The 23,752-nt window shown below is 33.7% G+C and overlaps 1 protein-coding gene across 12 annotated transcripts in view; it reads left to right on the forward strand.

Moving 5' to 3' along the window:
- CCDC91 (coiled-coil domain containing 91) overlaps nucleotides 1-23,752 on the forward strand; it is a 362,694-nt gene that overhangs the window by 113,780 nt on the left and 225,162 nt on the right. For all 12 annotated transcript variants that reach the window (XM_007968045.3, XM_007968054.3, XM_037990234.2 and 9 more), the window contains 2 exons: nucleotides 755-958; nucleotides 1,673-1,777. In XM_007968045.3, the coding sequence (XP_007966236.2) occupies nucleotides 755-958; nucleotides 1,673-1,777 (309 nt within the window). The remainder of the gene's footprint in view (nucleotides 1-754; nucleotides 959-1,672; nucleotides 1,778-23,752) is intronic.

The raw sequence follows: 23,752 nt of genomic DNA on the forward strand, positions 1-23,752 counted from the left end.
AATTGCAAAATATTTAAGTAGCCTTAGTTACCAAAGTATGATTTGAGTATCTCTTTTATTAAACTTTACCTGGCTTTGCATTTCAAATCTTGAACTTGAAAAGGGAAAATAATACAAAGAATAAGTATTTCTCTTTTCAGCAAATCTTACCACATATTTTCAGGTATACAAGCAACTATTTCAATTTTAGAGTAAAACCCAAAAATATAGCAGTTATAAGGTTTATTCATTCAAATATTTTTTAAACCAAGCACTTATGCTAGCTGCTGGAGGTAGTCCCAATTTCTAAAGTGTTGTACACAATTTTGAGTCACCTGTTAATTTTGCGAGACAGTGATGATCAATAGAGGTCATTGATAAATTTCAGAGTTCGATTTACAGTTGAAAATATAAACAAATTCTAGGTGTGTGTGTAAATTTTAAGAACTGTTAACAACCAGATATGTCTGTCCTTATTCATACATTTTCAAGTGTAGGAAAAAGTTTTAAGTCTTTTAGTGCATTGATAGCAAATTAAGGAATGCTTTAGATTTCAAAATTAAGAGGAAATTTTGTTTCTTACAGCAAAGATCGGGTTGTTGTAACAGTTTGAGGTCTTCTCTTGATTTACTTAAAGGGTGAAATAATTTCAGAACCTTTTCAACAACTTAATTTCCAAATGTGGTTTCTAGTGCCCTTTGGATGTTTTCATTATTGGTATAGTGTAAACTTTCCTCTCTTGTGTATTTTTTTTTTTTTTTGTAATGTGGTTTAGATTCAGCAATCAACACACACTCATCTGGATATCTCACTTTTTCCATTGGGTTTAACTGATGAAAAAAGTAATGGAACAATTGCCCTTGTGAATGATTCTGAGGATCCTGGAGCCAATGTATCTAACATACAGCTTCAGCAAAAAATTTCAAGTCTGGAGATTAAACTCAAAGTATCTGAAGAAGAAAAACAGAGAATTAAAAAGGTATATTTAAATTTGCCTAAAAAAATTTGATTTGCAAATATTAGAAATTTGATATAATCTCAAACTCTGATTAAAAACTCATCAGAGGAAGAAGATACTTTTCTCCCTTGGCTATAGGTTTAAAACAGTCATGAGCTAATCACTTGGAAAAGCCTTTGATGAAAAATGTATTTTACATATGTACTTTTAAAGATATGAACATCTTTTACTAGGTTTTTTCTAACTATTGCTTTCTTTTTTTGGTTTATTTTTATTTACTTTGAAAGCAGATAATATTGTATTTCTTATGAAGGGGTGAAATTTTGTGATATCAACTTTTCCCTATGGAAAGTTAGGCTTCATGGGATATTTGACAAGAGTACTTAGGTATACAGCCATTTTAGTAAATTTTTTACTTATGCATTTTTCCCTGTGAAAATATCTGTCAAAAGAGCTTACCATATTTATAGAAAGTGTATCTAGAAATAGATTATGTTGATGAAATTAGTTGATGTGCTCATATTCATTTGTTGGAATGAGTAAATGTTATGTCCATGTTTGATATTGTCCTAGAAATTAGAGTGAAGCATACAATTTATAATATTGTTAGATTTTAAGCCATACTTCCCATAGATTCTTTCTCTGACAAATGTTTTCTGATATGTTCATTGAAAAAACTAAATATATTTTAAGCCATTAAATATTACAAAGCTTGTATTTGGATTTTTGTTTTAGGATGTGGAATCTTTGATGGAAAAGCATAATGTCTTAGAAAAAGGCTTTCTAAAAGAAAAAGAGCAAGAGGCCATTTCTTTTCAAGATAGATACAAAGAACTTCAGGTAAGGAGATTGAACTTAAAATTTAAAATATAAGCCTTTTGATGAAGCATGTGCTATAATTTCTAAAAGTGCATAATGAGTATCTTATGAATGAAGAATCAGTACTTGCTTAAATATATAAAACTGACCAACATGGGTTAAATTAATGGGAAGACGCCCATTTTGAAAAATATGAGTTTGTGAGCAGCCCCGAGGATTAGTAGTTTGAGGTTCAAACAATTTGGTAAGAAATACTCTATTTCTAATGGATACATTTTGGGAACTGTTTATTCTAATTTTTGTTATAATAATTACATTTGAATTACATTTAGAATCCTGTAATCCAGAACTGAGATATTTAACTTTTTAAAATAAATTGTCTCCTCTCCTCCTTCCTAAATTTCCTTATTTATTTATTCTGCAGTCTGACCTAACACGGTAAATGACAACTCCTTGCTGTTAATTGCTAAGACTAAAACTTGCACATTCCTTTTTGTACTTACTCAATGTCTGTTTCTTTAGCAGGATTTGTTGGCTGTACCTTCAGAATATCCAGGTTTCAACCGTTTATCATCATGGTCACCACTGTCAACATATTGTATATTATCATTATTTCTCCCTTGGATTACTAAAGTATATTCTTACTAGTCTTTTGCTTTTGTCACTGCCCACGCGCAGACCATTCTCCCCGTTGCAGCCACTGTGATCTGATTGAAACTTAAAGCTGGTCATGTCATTCTTCTGTTCTGAAACCTTCGGTGGCTTCTTATCTTACCCACACTAAAAGCCAAGTCCTTAAACTGGTTTTCAAGGCTCTGTGTTCCCTTATGTCCCTTCTTCCTGTCTTCTCCTTGCCTCTTTTTCCTCGCCTCTTTTTCCTCAGTTATTTTTCTTTTTCCTAATATCCAGAGTACTCAGATTCCCTCAGATACCTGCATGGTTTTCTTTATAACCTTCAAGTCTCTGTTCAAATATTACCTTATCGGATAAGCCTTTCCAGACAATGCTGACATCCTCTTCATCCACCTTATCATAGTCTTCTTTATTTTTCTTCCTAGTACCTTTTACATTTGACAAATCATATATTTATTTGTTTATTTGCCTGAATCACTGTAATAGTCTCCTAAGTGGTCTTCTAGCTTCCATTCTTGTTCTTTTCCATCATGAGTTTTTAATTCAGCAGGTAAGAGTAGTGTTTTAAAAATGTAAATCAAATCAGATCCCAGACTCAATTCCTATTTTCTTTCCAATATACATTTTCAAGCTTCTCCAGTTTACCCTCGAGTATTTATTTACACCAAGCTTTACAATAAGGTATAGGTGAATGTGTGAGTATATGTGGGGAAGGACATTCTTTGCCTGTTGGAGTGGTATGATCCATGATTCACTCACGTATCCCTGCCTGGAATGTTGTTCCTCCTGTAGATCAGTTTTTTAAAAATACAAAACTTGGAAATAAGGAAAAATGCAGGCAGTGTGTCTTTTCAGCGCCTGTGATGACATTGTTTAATGTGCCCACCTCAGGCGTACTTAGGAGAATGTACTTTATTTGACTCACTGTTTACTCTTGAATAAAAGTCTCAGATGTAGTGAAGTTACATGTTAATTTATAGAATTTTTTTCCCCTGAAGAGATGCAAATAATTCTGTTTGTTAGAAAAGATAACTTCAAAGAATATAATTAATTTTCCTGTAGGATATTAACAAGCTTTTTCTCTAACCTAGTGCTTTTAGTCTAACACTTCATGTTGTTAAATTTCCTATCTAAATCCTGTTCTTCAAACGCAGTTTGAACCAGTCTTAGCATCTTATTCATTCGGTCTTACAGGATATTAACCAGTTTTGTCTCTAACCCAGTGCTTTTAGTCTAACACTCCATTGTTCAATTTCCTATATAAATCCTCTTCTTCAAATGCTTCTTGAACCAGTCCTAATGTCTCATTCGTTGAGTCTTAAATGATTAATTCATTAGTAAATGAACAAAATAAATCTTTGGTATATCTTCAATTTGTATTTACGTGAGTCAGATTAACTTTTTGAAAATTATACTTATAACAGCTCTCGCTGAACTCTAGCTTCATTCTGATATTTGCTCAAATGCTACTCTTGTGGAGGCTTTTCTTAATCATGCTGTATAAAATAAGGCCCTATGTACTTGTTCAGCATTCCCTAGCCCTTTTTATTTTTTTCTTTCCCATACCACTTATTCCTATCTGTTGTTTTATTTTGATTTGTTTATTTTCTGCCTTTTCTCCATTACAGTATAAGTTTCTTCAGATTAAGAACTTTTCCTTGCCAGTAGTACCTGGCATATAGTGCATGTTCAATGAATACTGTTGGATGAATCAGTAGATGAACTAATGTCATGCACCCTGCTCCCCAAGGACTAACTACATTGTGTATAGCCACACTTAGTGACCTCATCCTTGGACTTACCTCATCCTTGGTGCTTATTAAAAGGCATAGTACTGAATAATGAGGTAACTGTGTTTTTTTGTCTCCATTGAATGACTTATTCTGGACCCTTTAGTGAGACATACATCTTTGAGAATTCAGTTTTTCCATCTATAAATGGGAACAGTAACATATCAGAGAGACTATATAAAACCTAACATATATCACTTTGGGTTTTTACGTTAATGACTAATATAAATGCCATCTGGCATTATCATTGTTGTCTCACTGCATTTACTATTAATAGTCATAATCTAGGAGTGATGACTTGAGTCTTCAAAGCTAGTTCGTTTTATAGGAATCTATACTTTCAAAGAAAACTTTTTTCTGATGACTTCATTTTAGGACCAATAGGCTTCTCCTTTTTATAGCGTGGGAATAAAAGAGTAACTTATGGAGTGTTAAACACCTTGGCTAAATAAATTATAGAAAAATGTACCAGGAGGTCTCATAGCCAAATCGAAGTTAAAGTAGGCATACTGTTCAGTTTATATGTCACCGTACCGTCCATCTCTGAGGAAAGGATTTCTATCCTCAGTTCCTTCCATTCATTTCATGTGCCAATTCTTTGTTTTTTATTTGGTTATCGTATTTTTCAGTTCTAAAATTTCCATTTGGCTCTCCTTCATGTCTTCCATTCTGTGCTGAAACTTTCTATTCTCTTTGTTTCAAGCATGTTCATAATTCCCTGCTGAAGCGTTTTTATTATGGTTGCTTTAAAATCCTTGTTAGGAAAGTATCATCTCAGCGTTACCATTGATAGTATTTTCTTGCCCAAGTTGAGATTTTCCTGATTCTTAGTATCATGAGTGTTTTTTAATTATATCCTGCATATTGTGGGTATTTTGTGTGACACCTTGGATCTTATTTAAATCTTTTATTGTAGCAGGCCTCATCTGATACTGTATAGTTTGGGAAAAGATTAACTATTTTGTTAATGTGAGGTGCAAGTAAAATGACAAGTTCTCCACTCAGCCCCCTTTGATTCCCTGGATAGGAAGGATACCGCCTTACTCCTGGGATGAGGTGGGATTTCAGGGCTCCCACAGGCCTTAGCAGATGCGTCCCTGGCTGGGAGGGGGAGAGGCACCTTTTTACTGTTCCACGGGTGCCTTACCATGAGATTAGGGGCGACCTTGTTACCTCTGGATAGTTATAAAAGTTCTGGCTTCCCACTCAGCTTCCTCTGACACAGGAATGGAGGGTGAGAGAGTTTTTTTCCTTTTGGATGGGGGTAGAATTCCTAAAACTGTCTTCACAACCACTTGGTTTTCTCTGATACCACATCAAGGTCATCTATGGGCACTTCATTGTTGCTGTGCAAGAGTGGAAATCTAGGCTCGGTACTTGGCCTTTTGTGACAGAGGTGGTTTAAAAATAAAGGTGAAACTTGGAAATAAGGAAAAAGGTGAGCAGTGTATCTTTTCAGTGTCCTATGGGGACATTATTCAATAGGCCTACACTACGACTATTTAGAAGAAGGTATTTTGTTTGAGTCATTGGTTACTATTGATTAAAAGTTTCAAAGTTAGGGCCATTTTTTTTTTTCGTGGTATTTGGTTGGTGTGGGGTGTTTATTGTCTAAAAGCTTTCTGTCTTGCTAAATTGTGCCTTTCATGGCCCTTTTGCTACAGAGGATTGGCTTTTATTGGGGCTTTTGTGCCTATTGGTGTTTCCTGGTTGCTGGCTGTTCCACTCCCTAGTTTGGGATATGTGAGGCTAAAAGAAAACTCACAGAACTCACTGCTTTGTCATTCCTTGGATTCCTAGGTCCCTAGTCGGTCTGCCTTGCCTCTGCGTTCCAGAATCCTCTTATATTTGTTTTAATAAAATGTCCAAACTTTTTAGCTGTATTTATTGACAGAAATAGGGAAAAGTATGTCTTTTTAACTTTAATCTGAAAGTGGGATAGAAAGCAACCTTTTAAATTTTAGGTATTCTTTGTTGTAGCTACATCAGGAAATTGATATCAAAACATTATTTTGAAACAGGTAACTTTGAGTCAGTTTTTTTAGGGGGGCGGGGGAAACTAATGAGCTCCCATGGAGTCATTCTAGATAGAGGAAGGATGGATAAAAATATATGGATAATTCAAAATGGGAGATAATACATAAATCTTTTTATCTGCTTTATATTTACTAAATTTGTGCATATATATGAGTATGTGTTAGATATTCTGAAAGAGTATTTTCAACAGAAGCATTTACATTGTGCTGTAAATACCTGATTCAGGAAGAATTTAGAAATCTTAGGCTTCCCTATTTGACCTTTCTGCAATCCAGTTCTTTCTGAGGGTTATGGACTTTTTTTTTCAAACTAACACAAAGTCGTTTCTACCTAATAATTTCTTAGGAATAGGAGATGTGATTAAATTTGTGAGTGTCAAAGGAGGCTACTGTATGTTAAATATCTATAGGATAAAATATTAGCAAAGTGAGTTTTTAAATAGTGATATGGTTTGGCTGTGTCCCCACCCAAATCTTATCTTGAATTGTAGCTTTCATAATTCCCACATGTTGTGGGAAGGACCTAATGGGAGATAATTGAATCACGGGAGTGTGTCTTTCTTGTGCAATTCTCATGATAGTAAATGTCTCATGAGATCTGATGGCTTTATAAAGGGAAATTTCCCTGCACAAGTTCTCTTCTCTTGTCTGCTGCCATGTGAGATGTGCCTTTTACCTTCCGTCATGATTGTCAGGCCTCCTCAGCCAAGTGGAACTGTTGAGTCCATTAAATCTCTTTCTTTTATAAGTTGCCTAGTCTCGGGTATGTCTTTATCAGCAGTGTGAAAATGGACTAATACAAACAATGAATATGTATATTAAATTTCTTATTTGGATTTATGGTCTGCCAGTCATCCTCTAGATAATTGAGTCTTATTTATGACATATTTTCTGTAGAATATGGCAATTTTTTAATATCAAGGTATCTAATATAGAGGTCTTTTAAATGTTTGTGGAGCTTAATTAAATGAAAAGAGTTATTTGTGATGACAGGAACAATATACTGGTGCCTGCATCTCTGTGGTATCCTAAATAAAGCACAACATTTAGGAGCCCAGTAAGATAATGCTAGATTAAATTAGCTGAGAAGTCTTTCTCCTTAAGAAATGTTAGTATGTGTATGTATTTATAAAAATAGTATGTTTAGTCTGGAAAATGTGGACAATATAGAAAAAGGAAAATAAAATTTATAGCTATTTATTTCTCACCATGAAAATTCTCAATATTTTCACCTGATTTCAGAATACTGGGCTCTGAATTTTCAATTTTGAAAAATCTACCCCTCTACTTAGGCTAGGGTTTGGATGTATCTTTGTCAGAATTTTATTCTGACAAGAGAGAGTAATTAATAAATGGAATGTTTGTAAAACCTTTAAACAAACTTTCTAAAGACAACATTAATGATTACAGAGAATTCTAACAGTGTTATTTTATGTGATATGGTCTGATTACCAGGATAGGTGGGGAGGCGTGAATGTGCCATAACAAAAGGAAATAAATACTGTGAACTCTATAGTACAATGGGGGTGTGTGCTATGTCCCCTTTTCCTGTTCTGTCCAGGGTGTGTAGCCTAACCAGAGGAAGAAAAGTGAGTCATGCTGCATTTATCAGAAATAACTATTTAAAGGACTTTCACAGAACTTGAATAGAGAACTCCTCATTTTAGTACAGCATGGATTCTAATCCCTTTTGTGTCCTTTCTTTGACTTCTGTAACAAGTGGGTCAACACCTGTGACAAGCACTTAGGAAACTTGGCAGCTCATCAGATAGCACATGTCCTCATGCTGCCACATTTCTAAAAATTCAGTAACCAGACACAGCTGGTTATAAAATTATTATCTTTGATAGTCATCAGTATTGGTATCTATGGCTAACTTTGGGAATTTTTTTTGTAAGCTTTTTAAAGACTGGACCTATTCTTTCACATTCCATTTTCTATTGCAGTGCCTCCTGGCTATAGCAGCTTGATTATTTGGCTTGAGAATTTAATAATAAAAAAAAAAAGTACTGTTTTATGAAAATAAAGTGTTTCAGAGGACCTTACATTTACCTGATAAATGGATTTATACAGCCCCAGACTACTACTTACATTCTGTTGCTAATTTCACAGATTGTATTACTTAAGTACCAGTAGATATTAATCTCAATTTTTTCATGTACTCTTTAAAAATAAGTACTAATCAGGTATTGGACATTGAGCTCTTGGCAAGAGGCTACTATAATAATTGTGCTTTATAAATTTGGTTAAGGGGTAGATTAGATCAGTTGCTTGACTACCCAGAATAGTTAGCTTGATGATCTGGTATGTAGGAATTTAGCAGTTATGCCTAGGTAACCCAAAATATAGTGTGTGGTCTTATGTAGGACTGGAAAATGCTGAAGGAAATGTTAGTATACATTAAGCATCACTTGAAGACATTCTGTTTATTCACATATTTTTTGGCATGACTAAACACTGTGAAGATGTATTTTTGTCAGAATTTTAGTCTGACGAGAGAAAGAGTAATTAATAAATGGAATTTTTGTAAAAAATGAAAGAAGAATAAGGAATTTATGTTTTAGTTGGTTTTACATGCATTTCTTTTAGTAGTATATTTTATATTAGATTTGATATTGGGAAATGTATGTATTTCTGTTGTTAGGAATCCTATCCTCTTCACAGACCTTATAAAAGGAGAGTCACTGTGAGAGATGAATCATTGTGAGATATGGTCAAGTATTTTCTTTCTTATTTCAAAGCTAATTGAATGATTGAGTTATTCAATCCATAGGTTCAACATGAAAATTTGGAAGACCTCTTTGTCAAGCTGTATTAGAATAATAAACATTGCCATAATAAGCATTTATATTCGTTAAAACATGTCTGTGTAGTCTAGAAAAGTTTATCCAAAACAAACAGGTAGAATTATTTACATAAAAAGAACATGTTAAGGATATTTTACTTAATGTGTCAGTTATATATTCTTTATTTTTTTGAGAAGGAGTTTCGCTCTTGTTGCCTAGGTTGGAGTCAGTGACAAGATCTTGGCTCACTGCAGCGTCACCTCCTGGGTTCAAGCGATTCTTGTGCTTCAGCCTCCCAAGTAGCTGGAATTACAGGCATGCACTACCACACCCTGCTAATTTTTGTATCTTTAGTAGAGACGGGGTCTCGCCGTGTTCACCAGGTTGTTTCGAACTGCTGACCTCAGGTGATCTGCCCACCTTGGCCTTCCAAAATACTGGGATTACAGGTTTGAGCCATCACATCTGGCCTTGCATATTCTTAAAAATAAGACTTTCAGGTCCAAGTAGTAAACTTGAAAATTTTGCTTTATACAGTAGTTTTCATGAATTTCTGCATTTCATCTGTTTTGCTTCACTCATTTGACTTCCTTAAATTTTAGAACAATAATCTTCAATCCAGGCTCACATTATAATTTCCAGGAAAGTTTCAAAAAATACTAAGTTACTGGCTCATGCCAGTTAATGTATTCAAGTGATTCAAACATCAAAAACTGCATATAGTAAATAAGGGCATATAGTGAAAAGTCTACACCTCATCCTCTGCTATATCCACCTAGTTCTTTTTTCCCCTCAACAGATAATTCCTGTTTTTTTTTTTGTATTCTTGTAGAGTATTTTATAATGCAAACCAAAGCCAATCAGAAATATACATATCTCTCCTTCCTTCTGTCTTATTTAGATAATAGTGTACTAAATATTTATTTATTTAGTTAAGATTATTTATTGGAGGCCTTTTCACAGTGACTCATATAGAAATTCTTTATTCTATGAACATCTGAAATACATGATTTTCTTGTATCGTAAAACATTGCTGTCAAAGTCTAATACCAATCTAATTCTTTTTCCAGTTTCTTGTTATATCCTGGTTTTGGTTATTTTTGGTTGATTCCTCTAGGTAACAGTATGTCTTTCTAATATATGTAGTTTCAATTTCTTACTTTACAGTTTTAAGAAGTTATTACATTATAAATTTAATGTTTGTTTTATTCTCTGTCTTCCTTATGGCCTGTTATTTGTATGTTGGATAGTCTTTGCCTTCTATGTTTATCTAAAACTTGACTCCTTTTTACTGCTTCGTTTTTTTTGATCTAAAATTTGCTCCCCCTTTTATTCTTTAGTTTACATAATCATTTCTGAAATGATTTATTCTGTCATAATTCTTTTCTAAAATCTCTCATCATTTCTGAGTTGTTCTAACTTTGTTTTATGTTGTTTAATCTATTTTATGTTGTTTAATCTATTTTATCATTTTCTGAGTATCTTTTAGCTCACTTTGTGTTGAGTTTTTAATTTTTCTTTTTATTTTATTTATTTATTTATTTTTATTTTCAGCCAACTCACACCATTTTTTTTTTTTTTTTTTTTTGGCTATGCTTTTATTTTTGTAGGGCTGTCATTCTGTTCCTTCTTTTTTCATATAATAGCATTGTATGGGATTCAACTAATGCTCTTCTGTTGTTTTTACATGAAATTAGTTCTCTTAAACTTTTTAAATGAGTCATTTAAATCCTATGTTTTTGTCTGATTAAAAAAATATGGTGACAACATTTTATAATTTTCTGACTTCATTTACTTCTTCCACTTTTATCTTGATCCTCTTTTTCTTCTCTCTCTATTGTCTCCGGTTTGGTCAATTTGGATTTTCCCAGCAATGTATCCTCAGTGTGGGGCTTTATCTTGAAAGTATTTAGAGTTTTTTTTGCCCATTAACTCCTTATTGAAGACCACTTGTACTTACCTGAAATTGTGTAGACTTCTCTCAGTTTCAGCTACTGTTCTTATCTTGGCATGCTGACCTCTCCAGTGAGTTTCTGTCAGCCATTTCAGAGTTTTCATGTCTGCCTGATGTCCTATTACTTTTATCTCTTTTCCTGCACAGATTCAGATGCCATACACGTCTTAGGACTATTGATGGTTTGTCTCACCTGTTCATATTTCGGCATTCATAAGGGATATTGTGAGATATAGATTTGTGATAGAAATATCTCAGTCTGTGCTTCTATTTTTTTTAAAATGGGTTCTCTGAGGGATTTTTGAGACATCTAAAAACCATACCTTTGTTAATACCATATTCTTAGATTCTTTTTGCTGCTGAGTGCTATTAAAGGGAATTATGTGTGGTGAGAAGGGTTAAACACATGCTTTCCCTGAGAATGCTTATTTTTTAGGGAATTAGTAGTAGATTACTGGGACTTGGCGTTCTCAATCTCATAGCAATAAAAAAACTTAAATAAAACTTGAAACATATTTTATTTATTTTTGTGTACTATTATTAAGCACTTATGGGTGTCTGTGTCTGTAAGAATTGTTGAAATGAAAAAAATGTTTGGAGAATAATGATTTTTTCAAGTAGTTTTTTATTGTTTATTTTCACCTTGAGTTTTATAGAAAATTGATCATACATTTGCCTAAGAGCCACTAAATTTGACAAGCTTCGTGTTTTTTTATTTGTTTGTTTTTTAAGAGAAGATGATGAACTAGTTTTATGTCCGTGTGTAAGGAGTGCAGTGATTACAAGCATATCTGTAGAGTTACTACTTACTTGATTCTGTGCACTGAAACATATAACTTGTATTTGTACCTTTTTTTATCAGTATTTGCAGATACTGATTACCAACACCATGATTGATGTTCCTAATAAGCACCTTAAGTCATTTCTTTCCTCACCAAAGTATTGATTTATAGAATAAACGTTTCACTTTTATACTGTTTATCCTCATTCACTGTCTTTATTCTCTGATTAGCAGTTAGCAACTTAAATAAAATAAGGGCCATTTCACAAAAATAAAAATTTATTTTTAAAAATGAAAATAGCTTTAACTGTTTTTTTAATTTAAAAAAACTAGCTTATTTGATACCATTTAAACAATGAGAAGAGTATACAAATTTTATTAATTTTATCACCTAAATATGCAGTTTTTAATCGAAACAAAAACAATTTCTTTATTACTTTTCTAACCATGGGGGGAAAATATACAACTTAATAATTTGAATATTAGTGCAGTCATTCACACCTGTAGTCCCAACACTTTGGGAGGCTAGGCAGGAGGATTGCTTGAACGCAGGTTATCGAGACCAGCCTGGGCAACTTAGTGAGACCCTGTTTCTCAAAAAAACAAAACAAAACAAAATTAGCTGCTGGGCATGGTGTGTGCACCTGTTGTCCTAGCTATTTGGGAGGCTGAGACAAAAGGATTGCTTGAGCCCAGGAGTTTGAGATTGCAGTGAGCTATGTATGATTGTACCACTGCCCTCTAACCTCGGTGACAGAGCCAAACTCTGTCTCCAAAAAAATTTCTTTTTCAATTATTTGTTACTGAATAACAGTAGCAATGAGAAAATTAATGACATTTTAGTCTCAAAAAATGCCAAGAATTAGAGGCAGTTATGAGAATTAATATAGGTACAGTTTTATGAAATTCTGTGCTGGCTTTTATTTTAAGGGGCTTATGTCATTTTCTTACCCCTGTTCTAATAATTGAGAAAATCAAATTGTCATTTTATTTATTGGAACTGAGTGAAACAGTTTTGAAGTCATTGGGAGAATATCATTTTCAAAATCCCACAAACTAATTGATGCCAGTGAGAATGTTTTTCTTCCTCTTTGCTACATTAGTCATCATCCACAGTAGTAGACATTTAAAGTAGATGCTAGTACTTCCTCAAGTCCAAGATGACATAGATGTTTAAGGAATGCTGTCAATTTACTGATAGGTTTTGAGGGGACAGAAAAGACTAAATTAGATTTTAAGACCACCTAATTCAGAAATCTTAAGGTGTGATGGAATATGCATCTTAGACTTGACTCGGTAAGTAAAATGAATTTTTCTGTTCCAAATGTTTTTTTAAGATATTTAGAATTTGTAAACAGTTAGTTTGGTAATTTAAAATGTTTTCAAAAGAAAAATCAAGTAAACTGTTTTGGTGAATTTAAGCAAATAAACTTCAAATATTTTAGCACATAGAAAATAAAATAATTATGCTTATAAATGTAAAAATAGTTCCATGATTTAAGCAAATTAGCAAATCATTAAACAGATTTGCAGCAGAAAAAAAGTATTAATGCCAAAAAATGGATTAGAAGTTTCCACCTTAAATTTAGTTGCTTACATTCTCAAGATTCTGCCTAAAGTCTCTTAAGCAAACATCCATTCTGTCAGCAATAATTCCGCCGTGGATAAACCTCGTTGGCTATGATACTGCCATTGTGCAAAATTAAACATTTATTCTAAATACAGTTGTCCCTCGGTATCTGTGAGGGCTTGGCTCCAGGACCTCCCTTAGATACCAAAATCCATAAATGCTCAAGTTCATGATATAAAATGGCATAGTATTTGCATATAACCTGTGCACATCCTCCTGTACACTTTAAATCATCTCTAGGTTAGTTATAATACCTAATACAATGTGAATGCTGTGTAAATTGTTGTTATATTGTATTATAATAATACAATATAATAATAACAAGAGAAAAAGTCTATATATGTTCAGCACAGTTGCAATTTATTTCTTCTGAATACTTTTTTCCCCCCAGTTGGTTAAATCCCTGGATTCTGTACCTACAGATGCAGAGGGCTGACTATCTTCACCTGGCCTTACAATTTTTACTCATTTATTATTGTGAGAGATTCAAGGCTGGATGCTGAATCTTCATATTTCCTTGCAAAGTTAGACAGTATATGACCTCTTTTGATCTATGCTAATACCAAGGTTTATATGAATACATTTCAGAAATGCTATACTATTATGATACTTTTTCTATGACATTATTTCATCTCTTTTCTTATAAATTTAAGAACCCTTTAACATGGTCTTTTCAGGAACATATAATTTGTTAGAATATGGTTTTAACATTTATTTACGGTTACTCCATATGCTATTAGGTTGTTTATAAGTACATTTATCACTTTAGAGGGATATATTTTATCTCCTTTACTTGATAGTAAATCACCCAAGGAACATTCCCAGAGTGCACACATACTTTTTTTTGTACTCAGTAAATGTTTTTGAGAAGTGCTTAGTGAGTTTTTTTTTTTTTTGTGTGCTTAATGACAATGCCACAAAATAGGAAAACATGGACTTACAATGTGGCTAAGCCTCATCCTCATGCAGTGGTGAAGCAAACCCGTTATTTTTGAATATTCTAGTTTACAATCTCAAGAGATGTATTTACTGTATTTCCCTACTTATCTGAGGGCAGACTTTGACCTCAGCCATTCTAGAACAAAACCACAGACCTCAGCAGTAAATGAAGACTGGTTTGAAGCAAATTCTTACAAAATCAATACACTTTATTTGGCAGGTAAGTATCTCAACCAGATAGTTATATATAAAATAAAGGAGAAAAGATACATTTGATCACAGTGGCCAGAAAAGCATGTTGAGGAGAAGACATGTTCAGAGTTTAGAAATTTGAGAAAATTTTGGTAAGGGTTAGGTGGCTCCCAGGGCCTTTGTTTTCTTTATATTCATTTGCTGAATTTTGAACTTCGGACTTTTCTGAGGTATAAGTGATTTAAGCGATATTGCTGTATGTTGGTAAGAGTTGAAGAGCTGTACTCTCCTTTTCTCTTTGAATGTTTACTTTTGAGAAGGCCGTGTGTGTTTACATGTTCTGTTTGAGGGAAGAAGGGCATTGTGGTTTTGAAAGGAATAGGTAAGAAATCTGCTATGTAAAGCTGTTTAACAATGCAGAGAATGGTGTCCTGAATGGAAGAATGCTTACGTATAGTAAATGCTATTTGAGCATTTTTTTGCTTGGTTTAGTTTGTTCATTGCTACTTCATCTTTATTATTTAGCTTTCTATTTCAAAGCCACTTGCTGAGACAGGCTTTTTCTGACCCTTCTGGATAAAGTAGTAGTTCTTCCCCGTATCCCACTCCTCTTTTATTTTCCTCAAAACTTACCCAAATCGTACTTGTTTGTATAGTTGTTGTTTGGCTGTTTCTCTTTCCTCCCAGAATGTAAGTTCCTAGTGGGATAAATTGTGTTATTTAACCATGATATTATCAACTCCTAGGATAGTGCCTTGGGCAAAAAAAAAAAAAAAATGTTGGTTGGTTGACTGAAATGTGTGGTTTGTAGACTGCCATAGATTGAATGGTTTTCCCCTAAAATTCATACATTGATGCTCTCATCCCCATTCTGATGGTATCTGGAGATGGGGCCTTTGGGAGTAAACTAGGTTTAGATGAAGTCATTAGGATGGGGTCCTCATAATGGAATTAGTACACTTATAATAATAATAATAGACATCAGAAAACTTGTTCTCTATGTCTCTGCCATGTGGGGACACAGTGAGAAGGTAGCTGTTTTACAAGCCAGGAAAAAAGCCCTTACCAGAAAATGATCATGCTGGCACCTTGATCTTGGATTTCTAGCCTCCCAAATTGTGAAAAAATAATTTTTTTATCATTTAAGCTACCTAGTCTATGTTATTTTGTTATATTAACCTGAGCAGTCTAAGACATGGAGTATAGCTGTTTTATATTTAAAGGTATAGTGTATTATATCATTATGTATATCATATATTACATCACTATACATATATCACTATATGTATAGTGTATATATGTGTAGTGTATAGTGATACGTATATAACTATAGTGATATACATGTAGTGATGTAATACATCATAGTGATGTAATACACTATAGCTTTAATTTATAAATATATGAGGAAGTTTTTGGGATACAAGCATTAGAAATGTTTATTTTCTTTAAAGCTAAGAAATGACTTCTCCCCTATTAAATAATATATTCTAGGAAAATACTGAATTTACTTTTAGCTATAGATACAGTATGGAAAGCATTCTAATTATGAAAAATAGATGTAATTATGTTACCTACTCCATCTGCATCTAAAATTACAGGATAGTTGCTAGGGAGTCTCACAAGTTAAAGCAGCATGTGAAATCACAGAGCAGCATGAAATCTGCAGAATCTGAAGAAAAGCATCCTTCATGGCAAACATTAACCTGCTCTTTACTGCATAGGAATTTGTGGATGTGGCAACAGCTTCAGTCCTCCTTCTTCTTTGAAATGTTACCAGTGACCTCTCACATTTAAAAAATCCTTGGCCTCTTCTTTTGCTTTTAATTCCCTGAAACCTTTCTTCCCTGTCATTTTGGACTTTTCCCCCACTTGGTTTTTGAAGTTTCTCCCATTTTTTTGTAGTTTCTTATTCTCAAGTCATAAGTTTCCATTTCTTTTTGGTATGTGTATATTTTCTGTGTGTCTGTTATACCTTCTGTGCTTATTTTTTCTCTGTCATACAAATTTTTTTGAGGTTTTTCTTAAAATACATAATTTTTCTGGTAACATAGTCTAGTAAAAATTTCAAATACAGAAATCCATAACTTAGAAGCTAAGATGCCTATAATTTTATACTTTATGGATAACTTTTAGACAGATACTATTAACTTGTCTTCCAGAATATTGTACATATTTATACTTTCACCAAGAAATACATGAGCATGCCTGTTTTACTATATCCTTGCCTACTGGGTATTGCCATACTTTTAATATGCCAATTAGAGAAGTAAAATATATCTTTTTATATTTTAGTTTTTATATCCTTATTAGTATGTTAGTTTTTTTCACATGGCTGTTGATCATTTTCCCCTGCATTTCCTATATATTTTTATTTTTAATTAAAAAAAATTCTGTTTATCTTAAGTGATTTATAAGAAACTTTATATAGGCCGGGCGCGGTGGCTCAAGCCTGTAATCCCAGCACTTTGGGAGGCTGAGACCGGCGGATCACGAGGTCAGGAGATCGAGACCATCCTGGCTAACATGGTGAAACCCCATCTCTACTAAAAAATACAAAAAAAAAAAAACTAGCCGGGCGAGGTGGCGGGCACCTGTAGTCCCAGCTACTCAGGAGGCTGAGGCAGGAGAATGGCGTAAATCCTGGAGGCAGAGCTTGCAGTGAGCTGAGATCCGGCCACTGCACTCCAGCCTGGGTGACAGACCGAGACTCCCTCTCAAAAAAAAAAAAAAAGGAAACTTTATATATTAGGATTATTTACATTTTTGTCGTATATTCTGGAATATATGATAATTTTTTTTGTTTTTTATGTTGATAGCTTTTTCTACAGTTAATTTAAAAAATTAACTCTAGTAAATTTTTGTTTTTTTATGTTGATAGCTTTTTGATAGTAAATTTTTTAGTATATAATGGTATATACTATTACTATATATTTTAGTATATAATAGTGTAAGGGTAGTCTCTTATATATGAGTTTTGGGTTAGAAAATATTTGTCTATGTTTAATTCCAGTCATTTTGTAGTTTCATTTTACATTTAACTTTTGATCTATCTGGACTTTCTATTGATAGAGTGAAATAGCGTCTAATGACTCCTTTCCCCACACAGTTAGCTTGTTACTGTGACAATATTTGTAAAACAGTCTCTCTTGTCCCTTATGTGGAATACACCTTTGCCATATACTAAATTTCTATATATACTTAGATATATTCTGGATTTGATTTCCATTTCTGTTGATATGTGTCTGTGTATTCCTGTGGTAGTACCACCTACATTACTGTTTTATTGTACATTTAGAGATTTGATAGGGCTATGCTTTCTTTTCTTAACTATTCTTGCCTGTTACTCTTAACAGTTGAATTTAATAATCATTTAATCAAGGCTTTAAACCCTGTTGCGATTTTGATAGAAATTTTGTTAAATTCTTAAATGTATAGATGCAAAATGGACACTATTCTCTATTTTTAATCCTTCTATTTAATTATAAGATATGTTTCTTGTGGCAGGGCATGGTGGCTTACACCCATAGTCGCAACACTTTGGGAGGCTGAGGTGAGTAGATTGCTTGTAGTCAGAAGTTGGAGGTTGCTGTGATTTGACTGCACCACTGCACTACAGGCTGGGTGACAGAATGAGACCCCATCTCTTAAGAAAAAAAAATGTTCCTCCATTTATTTCAGACCCTTTACATATCTTTAAATTGAGTTTTATGACTTTATTCTTAGAGCTATTGACATTTGTTAACTTGTTCCTAAAAATTTTAAGGATTTTTATTTGCTTTACATGTAGTGATATACTCCTTATTTAGATATCAGATTTCTTGTAATCTTTTCAGTCTGGAGGGCTAAAAGTCTTTTGAGCGCCTAAAATTGCTCTCAGTTTTGTGCCTGAATTCACTGTAACAAACTAGGATACTTGTACTTTCCCAGAAACTATGTCAGGCAATGAAAACACAAACATGTACATTCATTGAGTGAATAATGAATGAGTGAATGAATGTAAGCAGTTACCATACAGTCTTATAAGGTTTCTAATGGAGATTGTTTCCAAATAAGGAAGATCACAAAGGAGGGGGAAGTCATTAGAGTTTAGCCTCAGAATATGAGTAGGTCTTTGCCAAATTGTCAGGTGGGGAAGGTAGCTTCTTATAGAGGGAGTGGCATATGCAAAGCCCTGCAGTTGTGAAATAACATGACCTGTGTGAAAACCTGCTAGGACTAGAGTTTCAGTAGTGAGGGATATTGGTATGTCAGCACAGGATGTGAGGGGAAGGCATTTTTGTAGCTGAATCTGAAAAGGTTGTTAGAAGCTGTCAAAATGTTTTTAGCAGTTGAGTAACACTAAATATACTTACATTTTGGCAAGATATTTCTTGCAGTTGATATGGATGAGTTGGAGGGAGATGAGATGGAGTTAGACCTTTTTAGAGTCTGCTGCATTAGTCCAAGAGAAATACGAAAGAGAGCTTAATAAAGTGGAGAAATACAAATAAAGATGGAGAAGAGGGAGAGATGTTTGAAGGACATTTAGACAGAAAATTTAGAAAATTCGTAACTTGGGGGTGAGAAAGAGGAAAGAATCTATAATGGCGTGGCTTTGAGATTTGTGAAATTCTTCAGACCCTAATTTGTAAACTTTCCTTGTGAAACTTAAAAAAAAAAAGTATGGTTCACAAAAATAGTGATTGTTTCTTGCACTCTATAGCGAATTAATAACAGCAAAGTGGGGTAGGGGACTGTCAAGAAGTGGACAAATAACCTTCACGTGCATTAAATCTTCTCTTCCTCAGTCTCTCTGAAATCATTAACAGTCTTTCCCTCAGCAATGCCATTGCCCTATTCTCGGGAGCAATCACTTTTCACTCAGATAACTGTAATTTTGCTTTTCTCGCATCCAGTATCCATGCTGAAGCCAGAATAATTCTTCAAATCTGATCGTTTTAGTCTCTGGTTTAAAACTCTTCAGTGGTTTTTCTCTTTTCCTTAGGATTAACGCCAACCTTTGAAAATACCTTACAAGGTTTCATTTTCCTTACTTGTAAAGTAGTAGTAATAATAATCATAATAATCATAATCATAATAATACTTCCTTTTTGAGTAATTATGAAGATTAAGTTACTTCATGTTCTGAAGTGTTTAAGAACAATGCCTGACACACAACACTGTTATAAATGTTTGCTCATGTTATTTTTATCTTTTAGTATCTTACTTTCCATCCCATCTAGACTGTAAGAACCATAAAGGTTGAAATGATGTCTTTCTTTTGACATTATGCTCTCAGTATTTAGCACAGAAAATATTGAATATTAAGTGTGTAACACATAGTTTTATGAATGAATGTCATTTGGAAGCATAATAAGTATTCAAAAACTCCGAAGCAGAGGCAGAATGTACTATTTGTCATAATGTGATAGGAGAATGAATTTTCATAGTATTCTGTGTTGCTAAGAAAAACAATTGCATCCAGTTGCTTTCGTTATAAGACAGCAGCTCCAAAATGTTTTTATTGTTTGAAGAAAGATATTAGATAAATTGGGAATAACATAAAAGTAATTGAATATATACAAATAGAAAAGAAAAGCAATGACAGTGTTTGGTTATTAACTAAAATTAATAGATATCTTAAGTTATTTTTTTTTATGTAAGAAAAAGTTGCTCTACTTGGAGGTCTGAATGTACTTTTTCTCCTGAAATGGTTAAGAAACAGGTTTATTCATGTATTTATTCATCCAACAAAAATTTAAAAGATGCCTTCTATGTTCCAACTTCTATTTTGGGTGATTGTGATACAATAGTGGAAAAACAACAAAAATCACTGTTTATGGAGTTTACATTTTAGTGGATAAGAAAGACAGTGTTTAATAAACATAAAAATAAGTTAATTATAAAGTAAAAAGTGAGTAAGTGATGAAAACTATAACAAGGTAAAGGATACATTATCAGTACTGGAGTAGAGGAGGGGTGGATTATAATTTTTAATGAAGTGATCAGGATTTCATTTAAAAGATGTCTTTAAAGCAAAGAGTTAAAGATGGCAAGGAGAGGATATTTTAGACATAAGAAACAGCCAATGAAAATGCATTGGATTAGTAATCTATTAAACCAGTGTTGCGGAAGCAGAATAAATGAGGGGGAAGTATAATGGAAGGTGAAGTTATTTAATGATAGAGGTAGGGCAAGGGAGTGGGGAGGGCGTAATGATTTTGACTTCTATTTAGGAAATATTATTTTATTTCAGTTGTGTTTAATTTTACATTTTAAAAAATGTATAGACCTAATCAAATTGTGTTTAAACAATATGTCACAGTAAGAGGAACCATAGGTAATAAAGCATTTTACATTCTGCAAGATATTTGATAGCAAGCATATTCTTTGGGAAAAAACCCTGATCAGCAAAAGTAGCACTCTTTATTCCTTTATCGTTGATGCATATATGCCTGGCCATATGCTTTGCTTCCAAAAAATTTTTTTTGTCTAAGAGATCTTTGTGGCAATCTGTATTTTTCCCTCCAGTGGTCCCCTCATTTGTTCTCTGTGCACATGATGCTGAGATTCTGCTTAGAAGTAAGACACACGTCCACATTTGTTCCACTACAATTGTGAGACATTGCTGTGGCTCAAACTAGGGTTAGTTTTTGAGCAAGACTACATTTTTTGGACCATTTGGGATATTTTTTATTATACATCTTTCGTGGACTTATAGCAGATTTAATGTTTGAGTGATTTTTAAACCTGTTTTCTGAGACAACTTTAAATCTCCATTCTATTTATAGAAAATTCCACAGCTAATTTTTTAAAAAGAAACAAGCGATGATAAATGAAACTGGCTTTATTATAAACAAAGTTCAAAGTGTTACTGACAAAGCAGGTTCCCCCAAAATGGGTTTCTCTTTTGGGTGCCATAAAGCCAGTACACAAAACTGAAGGTGAACAACAAACAGTGAAGGTTTTATTTGATACAGTAGAATTGAGAAGCAGGAAGTTGGCTCACAAATCAACTTCTCAGCTCATTAGAGCCAGAAAGTCACAGGTATAGGACATCTTTAATGAAGAGGTTGGGCATTAAAAGTAAGGAGAAGAATATTCATGTCTGTTCTGCGAATGGGCAGAGAACTTCTCGAAACCAGAGCGCTACCTTTTTGTCCTTTTAGGGTTTCTTCTAGTACTTGTCATAGTGATAAAGGAGTTAAAAAGAAATTATTTAAGCAGATAGGGAGGGTATGGAAGTCCTCAGTACGGTTTTCCTTTTAATGAAAAGCAGCCCCCAAATCATTTTCTTTTCTAACAAAGAGCAGCCTGTAAAATTGAGCTGCAGACATAGACAAGCAAGCTGGAAGCTTGCACAGGTGAATGCTGGCAGCTGTGCCAATAGGAGAAGGCTACCTGGGGACTATGCGTGTTCAACGTGGTGGCTTTATCTTCCCTTTCCCTTCCCAACCATGTGTGTACAGTAAGGAACAGACAACATGGTGCTGGCCAAGTAGAAAATCCATTTGTATAATAAAAAGATTAGGGTGGGGTGGCCATCTTCCTTGTGCTATGTAAATGTCTCACCTGGTCCAACCAATCTTTGGGTCCTATGTAAATCAGACCCTGCCTCCTCCATCTAGTCTATAAAAGCCCATGTACTTCAGCATGGGCCAGAAATCTCAAAGGAGAGAGAGAGCTATTCTCCTTTCTCTTTCTTTTGCCTGTTCAACCTCTGCTTCTAAACCCACTTCTTGTGTGTCCACATGCTTGATTCCCTTGGTGTGAAACAACGAACCTTGGGTATTTACTCCAGACAACGACGCCACTTCAATAGGGATTGTCAACTCTCCTGGCACTGGTTGGAATGTCATTTAGCATGGAAATTAGATTATAATGAAGTTTGAAGTTCTTCAAAGGTCAAGTGAGCTGCCATGTTGAATCTTGTCGGTCTTAGCAGGTTTGGTCGCAGTAGGGAACTTTTGACCTCAAGCATCCTGTTACCTAAAGATAAGCAGAGTTAAGATAGGAATTCACCTAGGTAGATCCTGTAGGCGTTATGCTGGGTAACAAAAATATCCCCCTGTATCATATATCCTTGGTAATATAGGGGCACTCTGTTAATTTAACACTGAAATTTAACTTTTAAATTTCTTTGCCTTTCAGGGCATCACAATTTATTTGATGTTTGTATACTGTCAACCTCTCTAAGAATACAGGAAGAATGAGTCTTAGACATATTGCCATCTAGCCTTACATTATTATCTAGAGGAATGTATTTGAACAACATTTCAACTTTGATGTCCACATCAGCTGTTTGTAGCTTTGGTTGTTGTTTTCTGTGTGCGAAACATGTGGTATTTTTTTCCATTTACTTATTTGCAGCTCATTTTTCTGTACAAAAGTTTTGGATGTCTTTTCTGATTTTCAACATCAAACTAGAAAACTATAAATTAAAAAAAATCAGAATTAGTGACTATACACATAGAATGGAATTTTGAGGCCAAGAGAAAAATAAGTCTGTATTTAGTTATTTTCAAAACATTCGTTGAAGCTAAATGGCAGATTTTATTTTCAGATTGCCAGTTTAGAAAGAGCATCATAATAATTTGTAAGGAAAAGCTAACTCCTTGCATAGTGGAAGTTGTGTAGACATTTCATAGGATTTGCAGTAATGATCCCTTAAAATTTGGGTGAAGTGCTTGTGCTTAAAAGCAGGTTAAGATGTAGTGAGAGAATATAAAACTTTCCTCTGTCCATAATGATGTTCTGTTGTTCGTTTTATGAGAGGCATCACATTTTCCAAATGGCAGTGACTAAAAAATTATTATTTTTTATAAACGTGTTAGATATGATATAAACAGATGCGATTTTTTTTTCTTTTTAACTCCTTTTTTATTTATAAACTGAACATATTCTTAATCTTTCTTTTTAGTACACTCAGCTATAGGATAGTTTATTGAATATAGATGCTTAAAATAAGATAAAACAGTTTGAGTCAGTAGCTTGAAGGTAAGAGGCAAATGATTAACTTCAGACAATGGAAAAGAAATGAGAACCAATGGTGTTTGGAAAAAGATTGTAAACCATTTACTTTCCACTAACCTCATAAAATTTGTCTTTCAAAAAATAAAAATGCATTTTTCATACCTGGACTCTACCTATGGTTTTCAATGGAAAATAAAGAAGTCTTCCTGAAATAATACTGAAGAAAGCAAGTTAAAATGGGAATCAGTTGCTTGTTATGTAAATAATGATTCAGTTCAATGTTGGATTTCAAGGGCCAATAAT

This window comes from Chlorocebus sabaeus, chromosome 11 (genome assembly GCF_047675955.1).
Source record: "Chlorocebus sabaeus isolate Y175 chromosome 11, mChlSab1.0.hap1, whole genome shotgun sequence".
NCBI classification, from domain to species: Eukaryota; Metazoa; Chordata; class Mammalia; order Primates; family Cercopithecidae; genus Chlorocebus; species Chlorocebus sabaeus.